General features: G+C 45.3%; 1 protein-coding gene across 4 annotated transcripts in view; it reads right to left on the reverse strand.

Moving 5' to 3' along the window:
- Nucleotides 1-363: 363 nt before the first annotated feature.
- Nucleotides 364-16,928, reverse strand: part of LOC119218152 (myosin-9-like) — an 18,183-nt gene continuing 1,618 nt past the window's right edge. For 2 of the 4 annotated variants that reach the window (XM_037472342.2, XM_037472343.2), the window contains exons 2-43: nt 15,224-15,414; nt 14,946-15,086; nt 14,680-14,836; nt 14,404-14,431; nt 13,920-14,013; nt 13,466-13,486; nt 12,474-12,566; nt 12,153-12,216; nt 11,751-11,849; nt 11,426-11,569; nt 11,230-11,325; nt 11,054-11,130; nt 10,612-10,806; nt 10,214-10,387; nt 9,838-10,011; nt 9,237-9,351; nt 8,797-8,987; nt 8,492-8,613; nt 8,246-8,315; nt 8,003-8,163; nt 7,800-7,908; nt 7,463-7,594; nt 7,127-7,333; nt 6,907-7,044; nt 6,692-6,815; nt 6,423-6,594; nt 6,095-6,307; nt 5,816-5,960; nt 5,366-5,572; nt 5,139-5,243; nt 4,837-4,989; nt 4,401-4,649; nt 4,095-4,307; nt 3,654-3,866; nt 3,348-3,509; nt 3,098-3,226; nt 2,888-2,976; nt 2,666-2,789; nt 2,240-2,448; nt 1,926-2,034; nt 1,613-1,785; nt 364-1,266 (exon numbers count right to left, since the gene is read on the reverse strand). In XM_037472342.2, the coding sequence (XP_037328239.1) occupies nt 1,158-1,266; nt 1,613-1,785; nt 1,926-2,034; nt 2,240-2,448; nt 2,666-2,789; nt 2,888-2,976; nt 3,098-3,226; nt 3,348-3,509; nt 3,654-3,866; nt 4,095-4,307; nt 4,401-4,649; nt 4,837-4,989; nt 5,139-5,243; nt 5,366-5,572; nt 5,816-5,960; nt 6,095-6,307; nt 6,423-6,594; nt 6,692-6,815; nt 6,907-7,044; nt 7,127-7,333; nt 7,463-7,594; nt 7,800-7,908; nt 8,003-8,163; nt 8,246-8,315; nt 8,492-8,613; nt 8,797-8,987; nt 9,237-9,351; nt 9,838-10,011; nt 10,214-10,387; nt 10,612-10,806; nt 11,054-11,130; nt 11,230-11,325; nt 11,426-11,569; nt 11,751-11,849; nt 12,153-12,216; nt 12,474-12,566; nt 13,466-13,486; nt 13,920-14,013; nt 14,404-14,431; nt 14,680-14,836; nt 14,946-15,086; nt 15,224-15,409 (5,886 nt within the window). In that variant the 5' untranslated portion in view covers nt 15,410-15,414 and the 3' untranslated portion in view covers nt 364-1,157. Of the gene's footprint in view, nt 1,267-1,612; nt 1,786-1,925; nt 2,035-2,239; nt 2,449-2,665; nt 2,790-2,887; nt 2,977-3,097; nt 3,227-3,347; nt 3,510-3,653; nt 3,867-4,094; nt 4,308-4,400; nt 4,650-4,836; nt 4,990-5,138; nt 5,244-5,365; nt 5,573-5,815; nt 5,961-6,094; nt 6,308-6,422; nt 6,595-6,691; nt 6,816-6,906; nt 7,045-7,126; nt 7,334-7,462; nt 7,595-7,799; nt 7,909-8,002; nt 8,164-8,245; nt 8,316-8,491; nt 8,614-8,796; nt 8,988-9,236; nt 9,352-9,837; nt 10,012-10,213; nt 10,388-10,611; nt 10,807-11,053; nt 11,131-11,229; nt 11,326-11,425; nt 11,570-11,750; nt 11,850-12,152; nt 12,217-12,473; nt 12,567-13,465; nt 13,487-13,919; nt 14,014-14,403; nt 14,432-14,679; nt 14,837-14,945; nt 15,087-15,223; nt 15,415-16,561; nt 16,694-16,928 lie in introns of all 4 variants that reach the window. The other 2 variants (XM_037472344.2, XM_037472345.2) reach the window with 2 other exon arrangements.

Consider the following 16,928-nt stretch of genomic DNA (forward strand, 5'->3'; position numbering starts at 1 on the left):
TATAATCCAGAGTAAATAATGATTTGAATTAGAAGACAATTTACACCCCCCCCCCCCCCAAAAAAAAGGGTCTGCCTCGGTTTTAGTTACGTCAAGTAAAAAATAAAAAGAACTCCAGCACTCAATGGGTAATGTAACTGATGACATTTGACTACTGGGATTCCTCTTTAAGGCCATGCTGTACAAACCTGAGACAAATCACAAGCCAATGAGCGCACCCTACCTTACCATAACAAACCAATACTTTCAGAAACTCCCACAAAACACAATGGCGTGCTGAACCTAATCTATTTTTGGGGTTCAATTTTTAGAATTGGAGAAAAAGAAAAAACCTGTTAAGACACAAGAGACGAGAAGGTCAAATGCTTTTGATGATTTTCAATTTATTGCATTTGTTGAAATACAGCCTTAAAATATTGGCATCGATTTGATTACACGGTTACGGTATCAAACACACATGGAAACATTCAGGGGTTCGTGTGCCAATAGAAACCCTCTGCTGTGCAAAGCGCCAAACATAGTACAGGGAGCGCTGCAACATTATTGTTGCTGATGGAGGGACATAAAGTGTAAAACAAGCTATCATAGATGGTACAACATTTCTGCATTTCAACTAACTGTCCGTTGTGTTGGCCCACCCTAGTAACGTGTTGGCTTTGAGCAAAATCGCGTGAGGTAATAACCTGAAATTATGACACATGGGTAAGAAAAGCCTCCAGTACAAATAGATGTATGACGACGTTAGAAAATGTGAACTGATGTTTGTAACGCATCAAAAACTACCATAAGACCCATATTTGTGCAAACAAGCATAAAATGTCCAGTGTTTCACCACCCCCCCCCCCCAAAATTACACAGCAACAGCATATAAAGTTGCAATGGTTTGTTACAACCGTGATAATATATAATATAACCATTAAGTAGAAAAAGTGTTTGTAAAGGTTTAGAAAAAACAGTTCACATTCACAGAGTCGAAATAGATTTGTTTGGCCAAATATAAATGTATTTCATGAAAAGTGACAATAAGGCTATAGGATAAACGTTACAGGGAATACATGGATAAATCCTCTAAAAAGTCTTATGATAGCTTTTAAAAACTTTATCTGCACGTTGACTGTGGTCATTGTATTATTCGTCTTCTTCTCTTGCCCCTCCGTTCACTCTGCTGCAGGTTCAGGCGTTTCAGTCTTCCCGTCCACATCCTCATCGCTGTCCGGGCCGGAGCGATTTACGACACGTCGCATATTGAAAGGCATGTCCCCACGTCTTCAAACAAAATAGTCAATTGAACAGTCAGGTCCTGCCCAAAAACCTCACACAAGTAGATTTTTTTTTAATGAATGTGTAAAATCGCTGCACCAAGAGGCTTTATACCACGTTCCCACATAAGCAGCAATTCACTAAGAATTCAATCGTTTCCCAGCTCTTATACTAAAAAAAGTGATTTATCTACACAAAGATTTGTTGTTGTGTGTGGAATGAACCTATGATGAACTAAACGAATCACAAGCCGAGAGGATGCACGTGTGCGCCAAGGGGGGAATGGAATGAGTGAACGTATTAACAATGAATGTGCCAAAAATAATTCAATAAAATGTGAAGGGGCCCGTACCTGAGCTTGCTCTTCAGGGTGCTGACTTCCCGGTTCATAGAGTCTGCCGATTCATTGGCATCGTCGAGCTCCCTCTGCATCTTTCTACGTTGGGCGTTGGATCGGGTCACCTCCTCCTCCGCCTCTTCCAGCTGGCGCTTCAGCTGGCGCATACGTATATTGGCCTTCTCCGCCTGCAGAGACGGGGTTCACTTAGTGAGCAGAGCACCAATAGCAGTTCAAACAAGGAGGTCTCGAGTCAGGAAAAAGGCAAGCGACAAAACTTCTGTGAACTCCCTTCTACAATCAGAAACTTAAAAAAAGGTCCCCTCACCTGGTCTTTGAATTGGTCCGTGTTGCGCCTCTCGTCGTCAACCATTAGCAGAACTTCTTTCAGCTTCTTCTCTGTGCGCCTGGTCAACCTGGTGGCCTGCTGGCGCTCTCTGAATTGAGCAGGGGGCGCAGTACAGGGCTTTAAGTCACGGATAACCGAACCTCAGTCATTACTAAATCAAAAGGTCCCTAAAATGGATATTTTTTTGAAGGTTTTGTGTCAAACAAATGTCGCTGCTGCAAACAAGAGGCCAGAAGCAGAAATAGGTAAACTAGTGTAAATAAACATCGGAGGATATGGTCCCTTGCACTCACTTGGACTCGATGTCCAGCTGTTCTTCCAGCTGAGCGATCTTTGCCTCCAGGGTGGTGATGGAGGACTTGTATTTTGACTTGATGGTGCCCTCCAGCTCCTGCAGCTTCAGTTTCATCTCCTTGTTCTGGCGATCGAGCTGAGAGCGAGCGCCCTCCAGCCGCAGGGAGCCGCTGCGTTCTTCAGCCAGCTCCGTGGTCATCTGCTCCGTCTGACGCAGCGGGAAAGCATAGTCGAGAACTCCAGTCAACGCAGGAATTCTTTTTACAGAGTGTTATTCACGTTTGGTACTAACGGCGGGCTTAGCAGTCCAGCAGAGCATATCTTTTGCATGGAGTTTTTCTTTTAGGAGCGTCGTTATCAATGACAGACACGTCAACCCAAAAAGCATCATTTAAATGATCAGCTCATGTGATCAACATGTCTACCTGCAGGACGGATCTCTTCAGACGATCGTTGACCATCTCAGTGTTGAGCTGTTCTTCCTCCAGTTCCTCCTCTAGCTGGGTGATACGAGCCTCGAGCTTCCTCTTGTCCTCTGCCAGCACAGTGCTGTAAACAAGAGGAAATTACAGCTCTTTGTCGCTTTTAAAATCAGATGTTATCCGTATTCTTGGTCTGTAGTATACACTTTCTATTTCAATGCATACTTCTTTGTGTTGGTGCTCATAATCTCTTCCTGGAGCTCATCTCTCTCGGTCTGGACTTGTCTCTTGACTTTCTCTGCAGTGGCCAAATCCTGGAGGAGGAAGACAGAGGTGTATACTTTAAAGCCCACTAAGGAAGATGCTGTTGGGACCGTTACCTGGAAGCAACCCGTTTTTGAACAGTTTCTCAGTCAGGCGTTGTTACCGTCATACCTCTTGGAAGTGCAGGGCGTCTGCCTCCATGGCCTTGAGCTTCCTCTCCGTCTCCTTGGCGCCGTTGACGGCTTCATCCCGGGACAAACGCAGCTCGTCCAGCTCCCTCATCTGCTCTTTCATCAGAGCCTAGAGCGAAGCCGATGAGACAGCAGCGATGCCGTTAGACCCCCCCCCCTCACTGATTTGATATTTATGTCTCTTCAGCAATAACCTTGCTTGTGTGCGAGCGCACGGAGGCTTATTTCACCTGGAGTTTTTTCAGCTGTTTTAGGGCCTCGTCTCTGCCCTTGTTGGCAGCCTCGATCTGGACATCAAGCTCTCCCAGGTCCAACTCCAGTTTCTTCTTGGCGGACAGAGCCTGAGAGCGCTGCTTGCGTTCATCCTCCAGGTCCACCTCCATCTCACGCACCTGAAGGAGAAGACATGCTTCTTTTGACTTGCAGTTTAGGCAGAAAAAAAAAATCAACATTTTCTTGCAAGCAATTTTATTGGATTCACAGCTATGCAATGCGTTGTGGGAAAGAAATCCCATCTCAGTCTCATCGTTTCTTACTTGTTTAACCAGCTGTTTTCTCCTCTCTTCTCCCTGCTCGTCTCGGGCCTGCAGGTCCCGGTCAAACTGAGCCTTCATGGCCTGCATGTTGACCTCCAGACGCAGTTTGGCGTCCTCCGTGGCCTGAAGCTCATCCTCCAGCTCCTCCACCTGAACTCTCATCTCCTCCAGCTGCTGGTCCATGGCACGCTTTGACCTCTCAAGCTCGTGAACCTGCAGACGAGGAGGTTGCCGCATTGCACAATCAGCGTTGCCAATGTGGAGGGTCGATGCTGGCAATGATTACGAATTGCACTGCTCTCGTTTTAACTTCTGGGGAGCAGTGATGCAATCTTCATACCTTTGAAAAAATTATTTCCTGAGTGGACATTTTTAACCAAAAAAAAACAAATCAATTCCAGCCACCTGTTTACCAAAAGATCAGTTTTTTAATCCTCTTACACTCTTGCCGACATCATCCTTTGAGGAGACCAAGTCATCCATCTCCGCTTTGAGCATCTTGTTGGCCCGGTCCAGCTCGTTTTTAACGTCCGACATGGTCTCCAACTCGCGGGCCAGCGTCAGGGCTCGCGTTTCCTTCTCCCTGGCCTCCGCCTCGGCCTTGTCGCGCTCCTCTGCATACTGAGTAGAGATGGTTTTCTCTTCGGCCAGCATCTAGGAGAGGAGACCAAGAGACGCCGTTACCTCACAATGAAGAACACCACAAAAGGTTTGCTCTGGGCACAACCTCCACTGTGGAGCAGTTACCTGGTCAAACTTTTTCTGCTTCTTCTCCAGGTTGGAGACGATCTGTCTCAGGTGGTCCTGGTCCACTATGAGGTCATCCAGCTCCTGCTGCAAACGGGTCTTTGTCTTGTCCAGTTTGTCGTAAGCTGCCGTCCTCTCCTCCAGCTGATGCATCACGCCTTCCAGCTCCCTCTGTGATCGCTTGCGGCCCTCCTCTGCCCCCTCCAGGGACAAGGACTCATTTTCCAGCTTCTTCTTCATGTCTGCCAGCTGAAGAAAAACAGTTTAAGGACATTGTTGAATGAATTAAGCAAGGAGGCCGATTCTTTTTCACTGATTTGAGGTTAGTCGGAAATAATGAATGACAAAGAGTTGAGAGAACTGTTGATTGAACTAGCTGCTGGTTTGTGCGCCGTGGAACACAGATCTCGGACTGGGCGCGACAGCGTGCACCAACCTGGGTCTGCAGAGTGGTGATCTGCTTCTCCGCGTTCTTCTTGCCCTCTTCCTCTTCCTCCAGCAACTCCCGCAGGTTATTCTGTTCGTCCTCTAGCTGCCTCAGGCGCGTGGAGAGGGCGAGCTTCTGACGAGTCTCCTCTTGGAGCAACTCCTGCAGTTTGGATAAATGTGTTTTTAAATTTAAAAAAGCCCCAAAACCCTGTGAATACAAGATTTCTCATTTTGCCCATTTTTGTTATGGTAAATTTGCGTGATTTAAAGTCAGAATTGACAGTATTTGACACACTAATGCATTTGTACCTGTGCATCCTGCAGCTGAGACTCTGTTGCCGAAACGTCTTTGCTGAATTTGATGTTCTTGTTGTCAGCTTCACTCAGGAGGCTGTTAACATGTTCTAACTCAGACTAAACACCAGAAAAAGAAAGGACAAAATATAATTAGCCACTTAACCCATAACAGACATCAAACTATCCTGTCATCTACGCTTAATTCACTCAATCCTCCATCCATCCATCCATCACTGTACCTGCATCTTGGCCATCTTGTCTGCTACCTCGTGCCGGTGTCGTTCGCTTTCGCTGTATTTGACTTGCAGTTCTTGGAGCTGGGTTTCGGCCTTCTTGCGACGCTGTTCAGAGTCTCCTTTGCCTTGTGTGAGAGTCTTCATCTCGATTTGCAACTCATTCCACTCGCTCTCCAGGGCCTGCTTGGCTTTCTCCATGGACATCTTGTTCTGCAGGAGCAAATATCTAAAGTTTTACAGCATTCATTTCTAAAACGGACTCCGAAACGAACACATTTATCTATTTCATCCATTCACGGGATCATTTTAACTGGCAGCTCATTCAAAATATAGTTCTTGCATTTGATTTGTTTTTATTTTCATCGACTGGTTGGCAATCCATTAGTCTTAAATGTAGAGTAGTTTTAAGTTTACCTGTAAAGAAATTTTCTACATAAATAATTTATCCATTACCCGTTTAGCTAGTTCCAGCTGTTCATTGAGCTCTTCAAATGCTTGGTTGTGTTTTTGTCTCATGTCAGCCATCTGCTGCTCGTGGAGCTTTGCCTCTTCCTCCAGATTCTTCTTCAGATGTGTGACCTCCACCTCGCGCTTGGACCTGCAGAGACCGAATGAGGGTAAAGGTGAACAAAGAAACGAGAGAAAAGGACAGTTGCAATTGTGGTGATGACTTTAATCGATCCATCTATCCATCGAACACTTTAAAACAACTTCAGGCAGCAAGTCTGTTACCTCAGCTCCTGCTGTGCGGCGGTTGAGTCCAAAGTGTCCTCCAGTTCAGTCTTGAGGGCCTCGAGCTCCTCTCCCAGGTCCCTGCGGTGTTTCTCCGCCTTTGCACGCGCCTGCCTCTCCAGTTCCAGATCCTCTTGCAGCTCGGAGATCTGAGCCTCCAGCTCCCGGATCTGCTTCTGGGCCGCGTTCTTTGCTGCAGCCTCCTCCTCGATCCTAAGATAGAGGAGGGATGTAAGTTCTCACTTACACACAGGCTGTTTCTAGTTTTTTGCAATGCAGTTATTGCAAAGTCACTTATGACATATTAAAAAAAGCATCTATTTTGAACCTGGACAGTGCAGCGTGGAGTTCCTCTTCCTTCTTAGCCAGCTGAGCGCGGAGTTCATCAATCTGAGCCTGAAGGTCCGACATCTGGTCATGAAGCTCACTGGAGTCTCCCTCAAGTTTACGACGGTTCTTCTCCAACTCCTGACGCACTTTTTCCTCTTTTCTTAGGCGATCTGTGTAAGAGACAACAGAAGAAAAATTGAATGGTTTTAGAAACTAAAATATTGTAACAAAAAGTAAAGCTAAGCCCAAAGAACAAAAATGACTTGCCCTCCAAATCTGTGATCATGGCCTCGTGCTTATTCTTGAGTTTCTGCAGGCTCTTTGACTTCTCTTCCTCCTCAGTCAAGTTGGTGGTGAACTCTGAGATCCTCTCCTCCATCTGTTTTTTCTCCTGAGGTCATAAAACAAATAAATGAGTTTATGCCCAACGTGCAATAGTTCTGGTGAGTGTGTGTGGGCTATATTCATAGGTTGTGTGAGACCTTGAGGAGCTTATTGTTCTGGTCGTCCAGCACCATGACGTCCTCCTCCAGCTTCTTCAGCTTCGCGTCTGTGGTAACTTTCTCCATTTGGAGTTTCTGTCTAGCACCTTCCTCCTCATCCAGCTGCTGCTCCAGGTCCTGGATGAACAACAAACATTTTGGAAACGTGAAGAATTCTTTCCCCACTCGCGTCTCACATTCTGTATCCCGAAGGACCCACCGTGATGTTCTGCTGCATCTTTTTTTTCTCAGTTTGCATCTGGGTGGCCCGCTCTTCTTCCTCCTCCAGGCGAGACTCCAGGTCATGCAAGATCTCCTCCAACTCCTGCTTCCTGGTGGCCAGACGGGCTCTCATCTCCTCAGCCTCCGCACACAGCTCCGTCTCCGCTTGGAGCTGTTCTTGAAGAGCCAACTTCTCAGAGTTCAGCTAGCGACAGGGAGTCAAAGAAGAGTTAGAATGGATCATTACGTTCTGAAGACAGGCAACATTTGACAGATTTTAAATGAGGCGGACCGCGGCTTAAGCTCTCTCCAGAGTCGTCATGGAGATTCCTACCTGTTGCTGCTTCGCCTCAAACTCTTGAAGCTGCTGCTGAGCTTGCAATTGTCTTTCCATGACTTTTTCCAGTTCCTCTTCCTTGGCCAGCATCTCCTCCTCCTGCCGAGTCACTTGCAGAAGGGGTTTTACCTGATAGGGGGGGGGGGGAGGAAAAAAGATTTTAAAAAAAGATTCTAGTTAATTTTAGGATGTAGGAAATGGCGCCAAATCTAAAAATTCAACTAGAATAAATTCGTATTTTCAGAGCAGCTACAGTACAATACAAAGAGGCATGTACCTTTTTTTTTTTTTTACATATGTTTGAGATGTCAAAACAGCTTCCTTGATAACTCACCTTGGTGAAAAGCCTCCACCACTGCCAGTTTCTCAGTTTCAGGTAAGCAACACAGTTCCTCTGGATCACTTTCATGGCTGTCAGCTGCTGCTGCCTCCTGGTGAAGGCTCTGGGGGGGGGAGAAAAAAAAGTGTTAGAAGTACATTTTATTCCATTCAACTGTACCAATGTGTCCTGATTAAATGAAGTTTGATCCTTCATACTTGCGGGCCACATATCCTCTGCACCAGGCCTGGAAGCTGATCACCACATCAGTGATCTTGATGTCCCGCTCCTCCTCCAGGTGAGCCAGGACTCCGGCTCTGAAGAACACTTTACTTTGACCGACACGGAACAGGTTTGGGTCCAACTCCAGAGCTTTGATCTGTCATGAAGAAGTGGAGGAACTCAGGAAAGTGTCCCAAAACTTAGAAATGGAGAACATGAGATATTCATTTTGTTCTCACCATGAGGACACACGCTTGCTTGCCATCCATAAAACCCTTTGGGATGGCGTTTGGGGTGAGGATTTCATACCTGCGAGACAGACAAGAGGAATTAAATTAGTAAACGTGTCCTTGTTTTGTTTCTAGGCAAAGTCGCTGTTGTGGATGCACGTTTGTGAAAGATCTTTTCTAGTCGTCATCTTTCAGTCCGAATTGAGAAGTTAAAGCATCGACAGACTTTTAATTGTACAGATTAATGTTGGTCACCTTTGTCTGAACTCCTGGAAGACGATGCGGTTGGGGAAGCCTTGTCTACAGATGCGAATCCCCTCCAAGACGCCGTTACACCTCAGCTGGTCCAGAACCAGGTGAGGCTCCAGTTTACCAGCCTGAAGACGGAACAAAAAAAAAATTACGTCTTGTCCAATCACCACCATGAGTCAGGACTTCAATGTGAACACTTAGTCAGCACTAATCTCTAGTATTTGTCATAATTCAAGCCAGAGCAGATTGGTAGTTCATTATATTGAATGTCTTCCACTCTTACTACAAGCATCGTTTTGGTTCCGTACCTTTTTCTCATGATTGGGAATGATGCAGCGGACAAAGTTTGGGTTGGTGTTCCTCAGCGTGGCCATGAGGTTACCCAGCTGCTCCTTGTACAGCTGGCCCACGGTGCGGAACATTCCCTTGCGGGTTCGGGACGCACCGTGAATCGACTCAGACATTCCTGCCACCTTATCCAGGCCGACGATGCGGTCCACTGCAAGGACAGGACGAGGTGGGAAAAAAACTGCTTCTAGTATTGTTTCATCTCAGTATTCACATTTTACTGGAAAATGTTATTTTAGCTTAATAAATCCAAAAGAGGTCTTGTCCAATGCACACATGTGTGAAATAAAACGCCTAAACAAATGTCAGCACCAAGTTAGTTGCTAAAATTCAACATCTCAGAAATTGCCATCAACAGTCACACAGCAGTAAGAACAAAGACGCTGGATCGGTTTCTTACTGTCTTTCCACAGCTCAGCAGTAAATTTGTCAGTGGACTGGTTGAATAAAGCGGCCACACTCTCGTTCAGAGGGTCCATGTTCTTCATCAGCCACGCGTTTGCTTTGTAGTCCACCTGCACCAGCCGAGAGACACGTTTATAGTCAAAGGACTGCAGAGTTTAAGGTATTTGTTACTTAGAATTCATGCTTTCAGAAACCTTTTTAATTTAGAAAATGTAAATGTCTGTGCCGCTTATCCAATGTCCTTTACTTTGATGTTCTCAGAATTGAACCAGAGAAATATTTTGTTGCCATCTAGTGGTTGAAAGCAACTTTGAGAACAAAGATAATTTTCAGCAGCAGTACTTTACCTCATTTGAGGGGGAAAAAAAAGTATTTTACTCCAACACATTAATATGACGGAAATATGGAAAGTGGAATTGCAGATTGAATTAAAGTTAATAATCAAAATAGTTGACTGATCAAAGAACCCAATCAATATAAAGTGGGACACCAAGTAGTGTCACAACCTATACATTTAAATACTAAAGTCATGTTTGTCATCAATAATAATGAAACACCATTCTTTACAAACTCTGTAATAGGAAATAGGGGTTGACCTTTCCAGCGTAGTGAATAATGCAGAAATCTGCATCATCCTTGAGTTTCTTGGGTTTCTGGAACTTGGGGTTTGTCCCTTGCTCTTGAACCACCTTCTCCACAAAGCTCTTGTCCGTGGCTTTAGGGAACCAGCACTCTTCATCCAGCAGCGCCAGGACCCCCGGAGGACCCGCCTGTGATGAGAAAAAAGACAAACCCATGTCAGTCAGCAGTTCAAATAATCATGCGCTTCAGTTTGTGTCACACCAATGTATTTTAGTCAATGAATTCTGCAGGAAAAAAAATAAAAATGAGTGCAACCAGTCCTTCAACAAGCAAGACAGAAGTAACGTTACGGTTATCTGCACCAGGAAGGACACCCGGGAGATTCCTTACAGGTTTTTCAATGAGGTCGATGCAGGGCTGCAGGTCGAGGCCGAAGTCGATGAAGCTCCACTCGATGCCCTCCCTCTGGTACTCCTCCTGCTCCAGGACGAACATGGTGTGGTTGAAGAGCTGCTGCAGCTTCTCGTTGGTGTAGTTGATGCACAGCTGCTCAAATGAGTTCAACTGCAAGAGAGAAGATGATCTGTCATTTTGAGTAATGTTTTATTAAGTCCTCCGTGGCGAGAGGGACAGGGCTGCAGACGTTCAAGTTTTACGTGCTGCGAGTGTGTGAGTGTGTGTAACAAAAGGACAACCCCACAGGTGCTTTCACTTAGTCAGGCTGTTGCATACACTAAGCTGTGGTTGCACTTACGGTTGTGAAATGAACCCAGAGCTTATAATCTCACCTCAAAGATCTCAAATCCAGCAATATCAAGGATGCCGATGAAGGAGGCTCCCTGTCTCTTGGTCTTGTCCAGGGCCTTATTGATCCTTAAGACCAGCCAGCGGAACATGCGCTCATAAGAGGCTTTGGCCAGAGCCTCGATGGCAAACTCTGCCTGCTCCTGCGTCTGGGCCTTCTGGACAAAGTCCCTGCCAACCTGCAAAAACAAGAATGCTCCAAATCATCCCGCAACATTAAATTCCTAAACATAAAAAGCCAGCAATTGACAATTTAACAAACTAAAATAAAAAAAATAATGGACGGGGAGGGGGTTCAAATGTGCATCAGTGCATTGAAATGTCAGCAAAAAAGACAGAAATGTGCATTAAGTACCTAAGCATTTGAAAAAGATTGTATATTATCGAATATAAAAAATACAATTACGTTTTGATTGTTATACAGACCTTGATTTTGGGAGACAGGATGGCTCGAGTGAAGTCTGTCACATTGATGCTCAGCAGGTGACACACTTTCTGGGCAGCTAAGGGGGGAAACATGAGTCACATTGGAGAATATGGAGGTTTGAGCTCATAAGACAGAACGTACACTGGGAATGACGACAACGTGTAAATAAGCGTACCAGTGTCGTCGGGCATGGAGGCCTGGTCAGTGTTGCGCTCCTTCTTGAAGGACATGTTCCCCAACTGCAGCACGGCCGACACCACCTTCAAAAGACCTGACCGACAAGAGGTCACAATGAGGGTCAGAGGAAAGTCGCACAATTAAGATTGTGCCAATCCTTGGTCACAGCCCTATTAAAGAGAAAAATTAAGTACCAATTCTTTCATCTTCCGGAATGCTCATGATCTGAAAGGCGTCCATGGTCTCAGTGAACAGGTCCTTGTCCTGCTGGCCAGGTATCGTCACGTTTCCATTGGACATGAAACGGTATTTGCTGTAATCCTCCAGACACAACTCAGCTAGATGGGGGGGGGGGGGGGGGAACAAACAACGAATTTAACATTTGAAGCTTAGAGGTCTGGCAGGTTAACGGAGATGGGAAGCTCAGTTTTTAATATTGGTCGACTAAATCAGTTACTTATGAAGTTGCTCAATGACTTAACGTCAGTTCAGTAAACATCAATAAACGTATCGTCTCACAGCGCAGCTTTTCCCCCGCGCCGCTCAGCATGTAGTAAAATATGTGGAAGCTCCGCTCATCTTTGGCTTGTCGGACGGCCCGAGACTTCTCCAGGAGATCTGGCAACATTTCAGTCAAGGAAAAACTGGCAAACAGCACCTTTATATTCAAGTAAAACTGGGTCCACCCAATTAAGAAGTGCAGTCAAAATCTTTTTATAAAATTACCAACGCAGTCTTCAGAATTCTGAACCAAGCCGGAAAAAAAAAATAGTAAATCCCAATTACTGATTTGCAAGGGATTAAGAGCACAGACGAGCATCACATATTTCTTACAGTTTCCCCAAAACCAGTAAAACCAGTCGCATGGGAAGAGTTTCAGATTCTGGTTATTTGTCGCACATGTTTTTTTTTAAAGGATGCAAGTTTCAATGTTGGCGCCAACGATGTATCCGTTGACATCAAAGTTGATCCTGATGAACTTCCCCTAAAAAATAAATTAAAAAAATGTAAAAACGAGTTAACTTCTGACTGTGTGACGGCGCGCTGCATCAACACAACATAATCTGCCAAAGTTTCAAAGCCTTGTGTAGATTTTGTCAGCTGTCATCACTGGTCTGAAATGAGCGGGTGTTGAACACAATCTAACATCTGGCTGTTTACTTTGATTTGTGCTTAAAGACAGACTTTGTTATTTAAAAAACAGTTATGTCTTCAGGGGGGGGCTTCGAGTCGTTTTCTTACAAATCTTGAAGAGTTATCGTTCTTGACGGTCTTTGCGTTGCCGAAGGCCTCCAGAATGGGGTTTGCCTGAAGCAGTTGTTTCTCCAGTTCCCCCTGACAGAGAGGACGTTGTTTTTAGAAACTTCAACAATAACTTCATTACGGCTAGAAGCTGCATATTAGTCAGGCAAGCGCAACCTAAAAATCATGCATTTTCTTGCAGCATGGCTTGTAAAAAATAAAAACATTCAGTCGGTTTTAAAAAGAACTACCTTAGGGGATGTTAGCATTACCCAATCAACCCACACAAAGCCTGCACATTTCAACACATACCAGCAAGCCAAAAAAAAAAAAAAAAAAAAAAACTCCTGTAAAACCATCCCTGTCCATGCAGGCACAAACATGTTAGCGTTAGCAGACATCAACCCAAACATCGGCCATAGATAAACAATTACATAATGATAAAATCAGGGGTGGGTTGGGTATAAAACCGCTACGTGGACTGGGATACAAGCCGACCAATACGGCATAAAACTAAAAGCAATGACACCAAGGTGCATTTCAGCATTTGGGGGGGGGGGGGGGGGAGGGGAGAGCAAATAGATCAATTGTTGCAGACATGTTTCTTTATCCTCAATTCAAAAATTGAATGAGAAAATGTGACCAAATTTTCCTGGCATTGTACCTGAAGTTTATGAGGGGTTTCATGAGAATATTGCTGCCACTTTCATATCAGTATGCTACATATGAAGCTAAAACTGAACATTAGTTAACTTGGACTGAGGGGGCTAGCAGTTGCAAACACGTCCCAAGCCCAGGGTTTATGGGGGCAAAACAACAACAACAAAAAAACCACAACAATTCCTGTCCAGGTTTAACAGGAATTGTTGCTTGCCTTATTGAAACCCCATATCTCACATTAATGCATTTCCCTTAAAACAGAATACAACGTTAGTAGAGAAGTGCGCGTGCATAAAGAGACGCCGTGCGTACGGCATCAGAGATGAACTCACATGTGATAAAACTGCATTGGCCTGGAGAAAAAGTGAAGAGAAAAAAAAAGAAAACAAGAAGGTTCAACACATTTCATACCAACTTCAGCTCACACATTACATATCTGCAGAGGAGACTTGGTGTCATCGGATGTACTATGAAGAAGTGAGTCAAACATTTCTTGGGAAAACGTGTAAAGACAAAGAATACAAGACAGTCATATCCAGTTCCCTTTTACTACGAGAGGGGGGGGGGGGGGGGGGGAGGCGGGCACGTCGAGACCTGAAAAAGGAATGCACGGTCAACACAGTACGCGTTGCAGTAGCTTGCTTCATGGAGATGGACCCAGGTGGATGTCGGGGGGAGCCAGGATGGGAAAATAAAGGGAGTTTCCAGGCAGGTCTTTCAAAACCAGCAGACGTATCGTCAGTAGAGAGGAGGGTACAAAAAAGGAAAAGTTACGCTTTTACCGACCTGGTCTTTCTTGGACTTGAACGACGAGGCAACGTGGGCAAGATACTGAATGACCTTCTTGGTATTTTCGGTTTTTCCTGCTCCTGATTCTCCACTAAAGAAAAACACACAAGTATCAGAGGAGTCAGTTCAGTGACACATGATCAGCCATTAAAAGCAACATATTAAACTAGAAAAAAAAAAAATTCCAACTGCGGTTGAGGTTAATGTTTTTTCTCGTAGCCTGCGTCAATATAGAACTGCACTGATACTTTAACATCTACAATTAAATGATAACTTTGCAAATTTAATCCGATAGTGTGATACAATAAAAAAAGAAACCAAATTAAGCTACATTTTTTTTCTTCTGAATTGCACTTTAGTTTGACTCGAGTCAGTCTGGTCTTCAAGGAAAACTCTACAATAGTCCTACAAACGGGCATCGGTATGAAAAAACAAAAATGCCGAGTTATTAGGAAGATACCAAGAGGACCGAGCAACTTACGTGCAGAGGATGGACTGGTCCTCACGATCTGAGAGGAAGAGACAGGGAAAAGTAAAGTGATGCATTCAAAACTCAGGCAGCAGGTTTCCCTGCAGTTTCTGTAGCATGTTTGCCTAAAATTATTGGATTAATACATATATGAATAGATTTGCTGGATCAAGCTACTCCAATGCAGTTTTTTGTTCATAGTAAATTAAAAAGGCGTTTCCCTCCGATGGTCAAAGAAGCACTCTGGGCTTATTCACACTTTAGCCAGACACCGTTGACTCTTTGTACCTTGCATCATGCTCCTGTAGGCCGTGTCTGTGATGGCGTAGATGTGAGGGGGCATCTCGTGTCGCTTCTTGCCCTTGTACATGTTGACTATGTCCTCGGAGTAGATGGGCAGGTACTTGTAGGGGTTGACCACCACGCAGAAGAGACCCGAGTACGTCTGGGGTGGCACAGGCGATAATTACCGTCAGAGAGAAGCCACACGGACAAACATCTGGCACCAAGAGGAGACCTTCTTACACGAGAAGGTGTGTCCAACCCCAACTTACATAGATGAGCCCAGAGTAGTATCTCTCCTTCAGGTTGTGCAGCACCGAGGCCTCGTTCAGGCAGGTGAGCTCCGCCATGTCCTCCACCTTACTGAACTTGGGTGGGTTCATCTTCTGGATGTCGTCCTTGTTTACCGTCACCTGAGATTTACGGAGACAAGACGCCATTTGTTCAGACGCCATGCCACGCATTACGATGCACTTCGATGGTGAAATGAGGGTTAAAAAGTTAAAAAGAAACGAGCTCAGACCAACAAAGACAAACGCTCCCCTGTTACCTTCTTGCCAGAGTCGGTGAGCTCCACCACACACTCCTCTCCCTTTTCCTCCTTGAGAGAGCCGGCCTCGAAGCCCAGCTTCTCTGAGGGGATCCACACCAGCTTCTTGGTGGCCCAGTCGGCCTGGGCCAGAGGGGTGTTCCCCGCGCTGCGATCCCCATACAGGAACTTCTCTGCGTCCGCCATGGTAACTTTAGGACAAAGAGAACTTGTTAAAGCAAACGTTGAGACATTTTTTTCAGTTCAACCTGAGGAGGAATCCAAAAAGGTCAAAATAGATATTTGACTGATCAGTATTGTTTTTAGAGCATGCGGCTTCACCGTGTGAACTATTAAAAAAGGAGCGGAAAAAAGTGGGCCATCAGTCTATGCCACCGCCATTTTGATTCCCTCCCCCCCCCCCACCCCCCCCCCAACCTCTACAAGCAAATTAATTGAGAAACCCCACATGAAAATTACAGCACTCCCACGCTCATTAGCCAGCGTTAAGATGCGGGGTGGTGTTCATTGCCAGAGTCAAGTTCCAATATGCAACAACTACGATAAAATGGCTGAAAGAGGAAATGCAGAACGTCATTTGCCAAGAATATTCTTGTGGGTCAAGTGAGGTCAAAAGTGTAAATCAATAAGTGCTGAATTTCTCTTCAAGTTGTTACCGAAGCGTTCGTATATATTTTAATTCTAATATCCAACAGGCCTTTGATCCTTTGCAGATCAGCAACAAGGTACTGCACTCAATAGAGGACATTTTGCCTGCCCTTAAATGACATCCAGAAAAGGGTTTAATTTAACGTGCATCAATGTACGACGCAAGTTATGAGGAGCAGGTCATCGCTGCTCTTCATGCAACTAGAAGTCTCTGTTGAGTTTGAGGGCTGGCGAGACTTATGGCTTTTACGAACTTGTACCCGCCGTCAAGGAAATGATCCGAGAGAAGGTAAAAGCACAGGTTTGGGCACATTAAAAACCACAGCAGCTGTCGTTTCATGTTTCTCCGTATCATTACGAGCGCGCCACGTCTCCACTGGCCTGTAATCCTGTGCGTCACCACAGACGCCAGATGTAGAGAAGATGGTGAAAAGTCCCTGTGCCATCAACAATGCCACGGTTTATGTAGCACAAGCTCTCTTTGTGTCCAGTGTTTTGATGGCCGAGTATAAACCCAGCCCGCACACAACCCAGCCCATTACTGGAGCGACTCCCGCTCGCCACACCTGTCCGTCCTCTCAAAACTTGTACGACCCACATTCCTTCCTCACCGCCCGATTAAAAAAAAAAAACACAGGATTCCACAAATTCCCACTCCTTATCATTCCACAACCCCCTTTAGAGGAACACCTTCTGCCACAGGTACTGAATGTGCAGCGACGACGCGTCGGCGTCAGGACGGAGAGGGAAGGGTTTAGAGCCTCTGGCCTCTGGTGGAGGGATGCTTTGCAATCAAGGAGGCGAGGAATGTCAGGAGCAAGTCTGGACAAAGACACAAATGTTATTCCTCACCAGCCACACCCTAAGGAGGACTCACGAAAAAGAAAATACCATCAAAGATACAACCAGTAAAGCTTCATTCTTCCATTACCAATTTGTTGAACTCGCTAATTTACGACAGTCACCCTGGTGTGTACCAATCATTAGGTTTCATCAGAAACATGCAGTTGGGAGAATCCTACATACAAATTTGCGTAGCTGGTGTCAAATATCATTA

Source organism: Pungitius pungitius, chromosome 9, assembly GCF_949316345.1.
Source record: "Pungitius pungitius chromosome 9, fPunPun2.1, whole genome shotgun sequence".
In the NCBI taxonomy this organism is placed as follows: domain Eukaryota; kingdom Metazoa; phylum Chordata; class Actinopteri; order Perciformes; family Gasterosteidae; genus Pungitius; species Pungitius pungitius.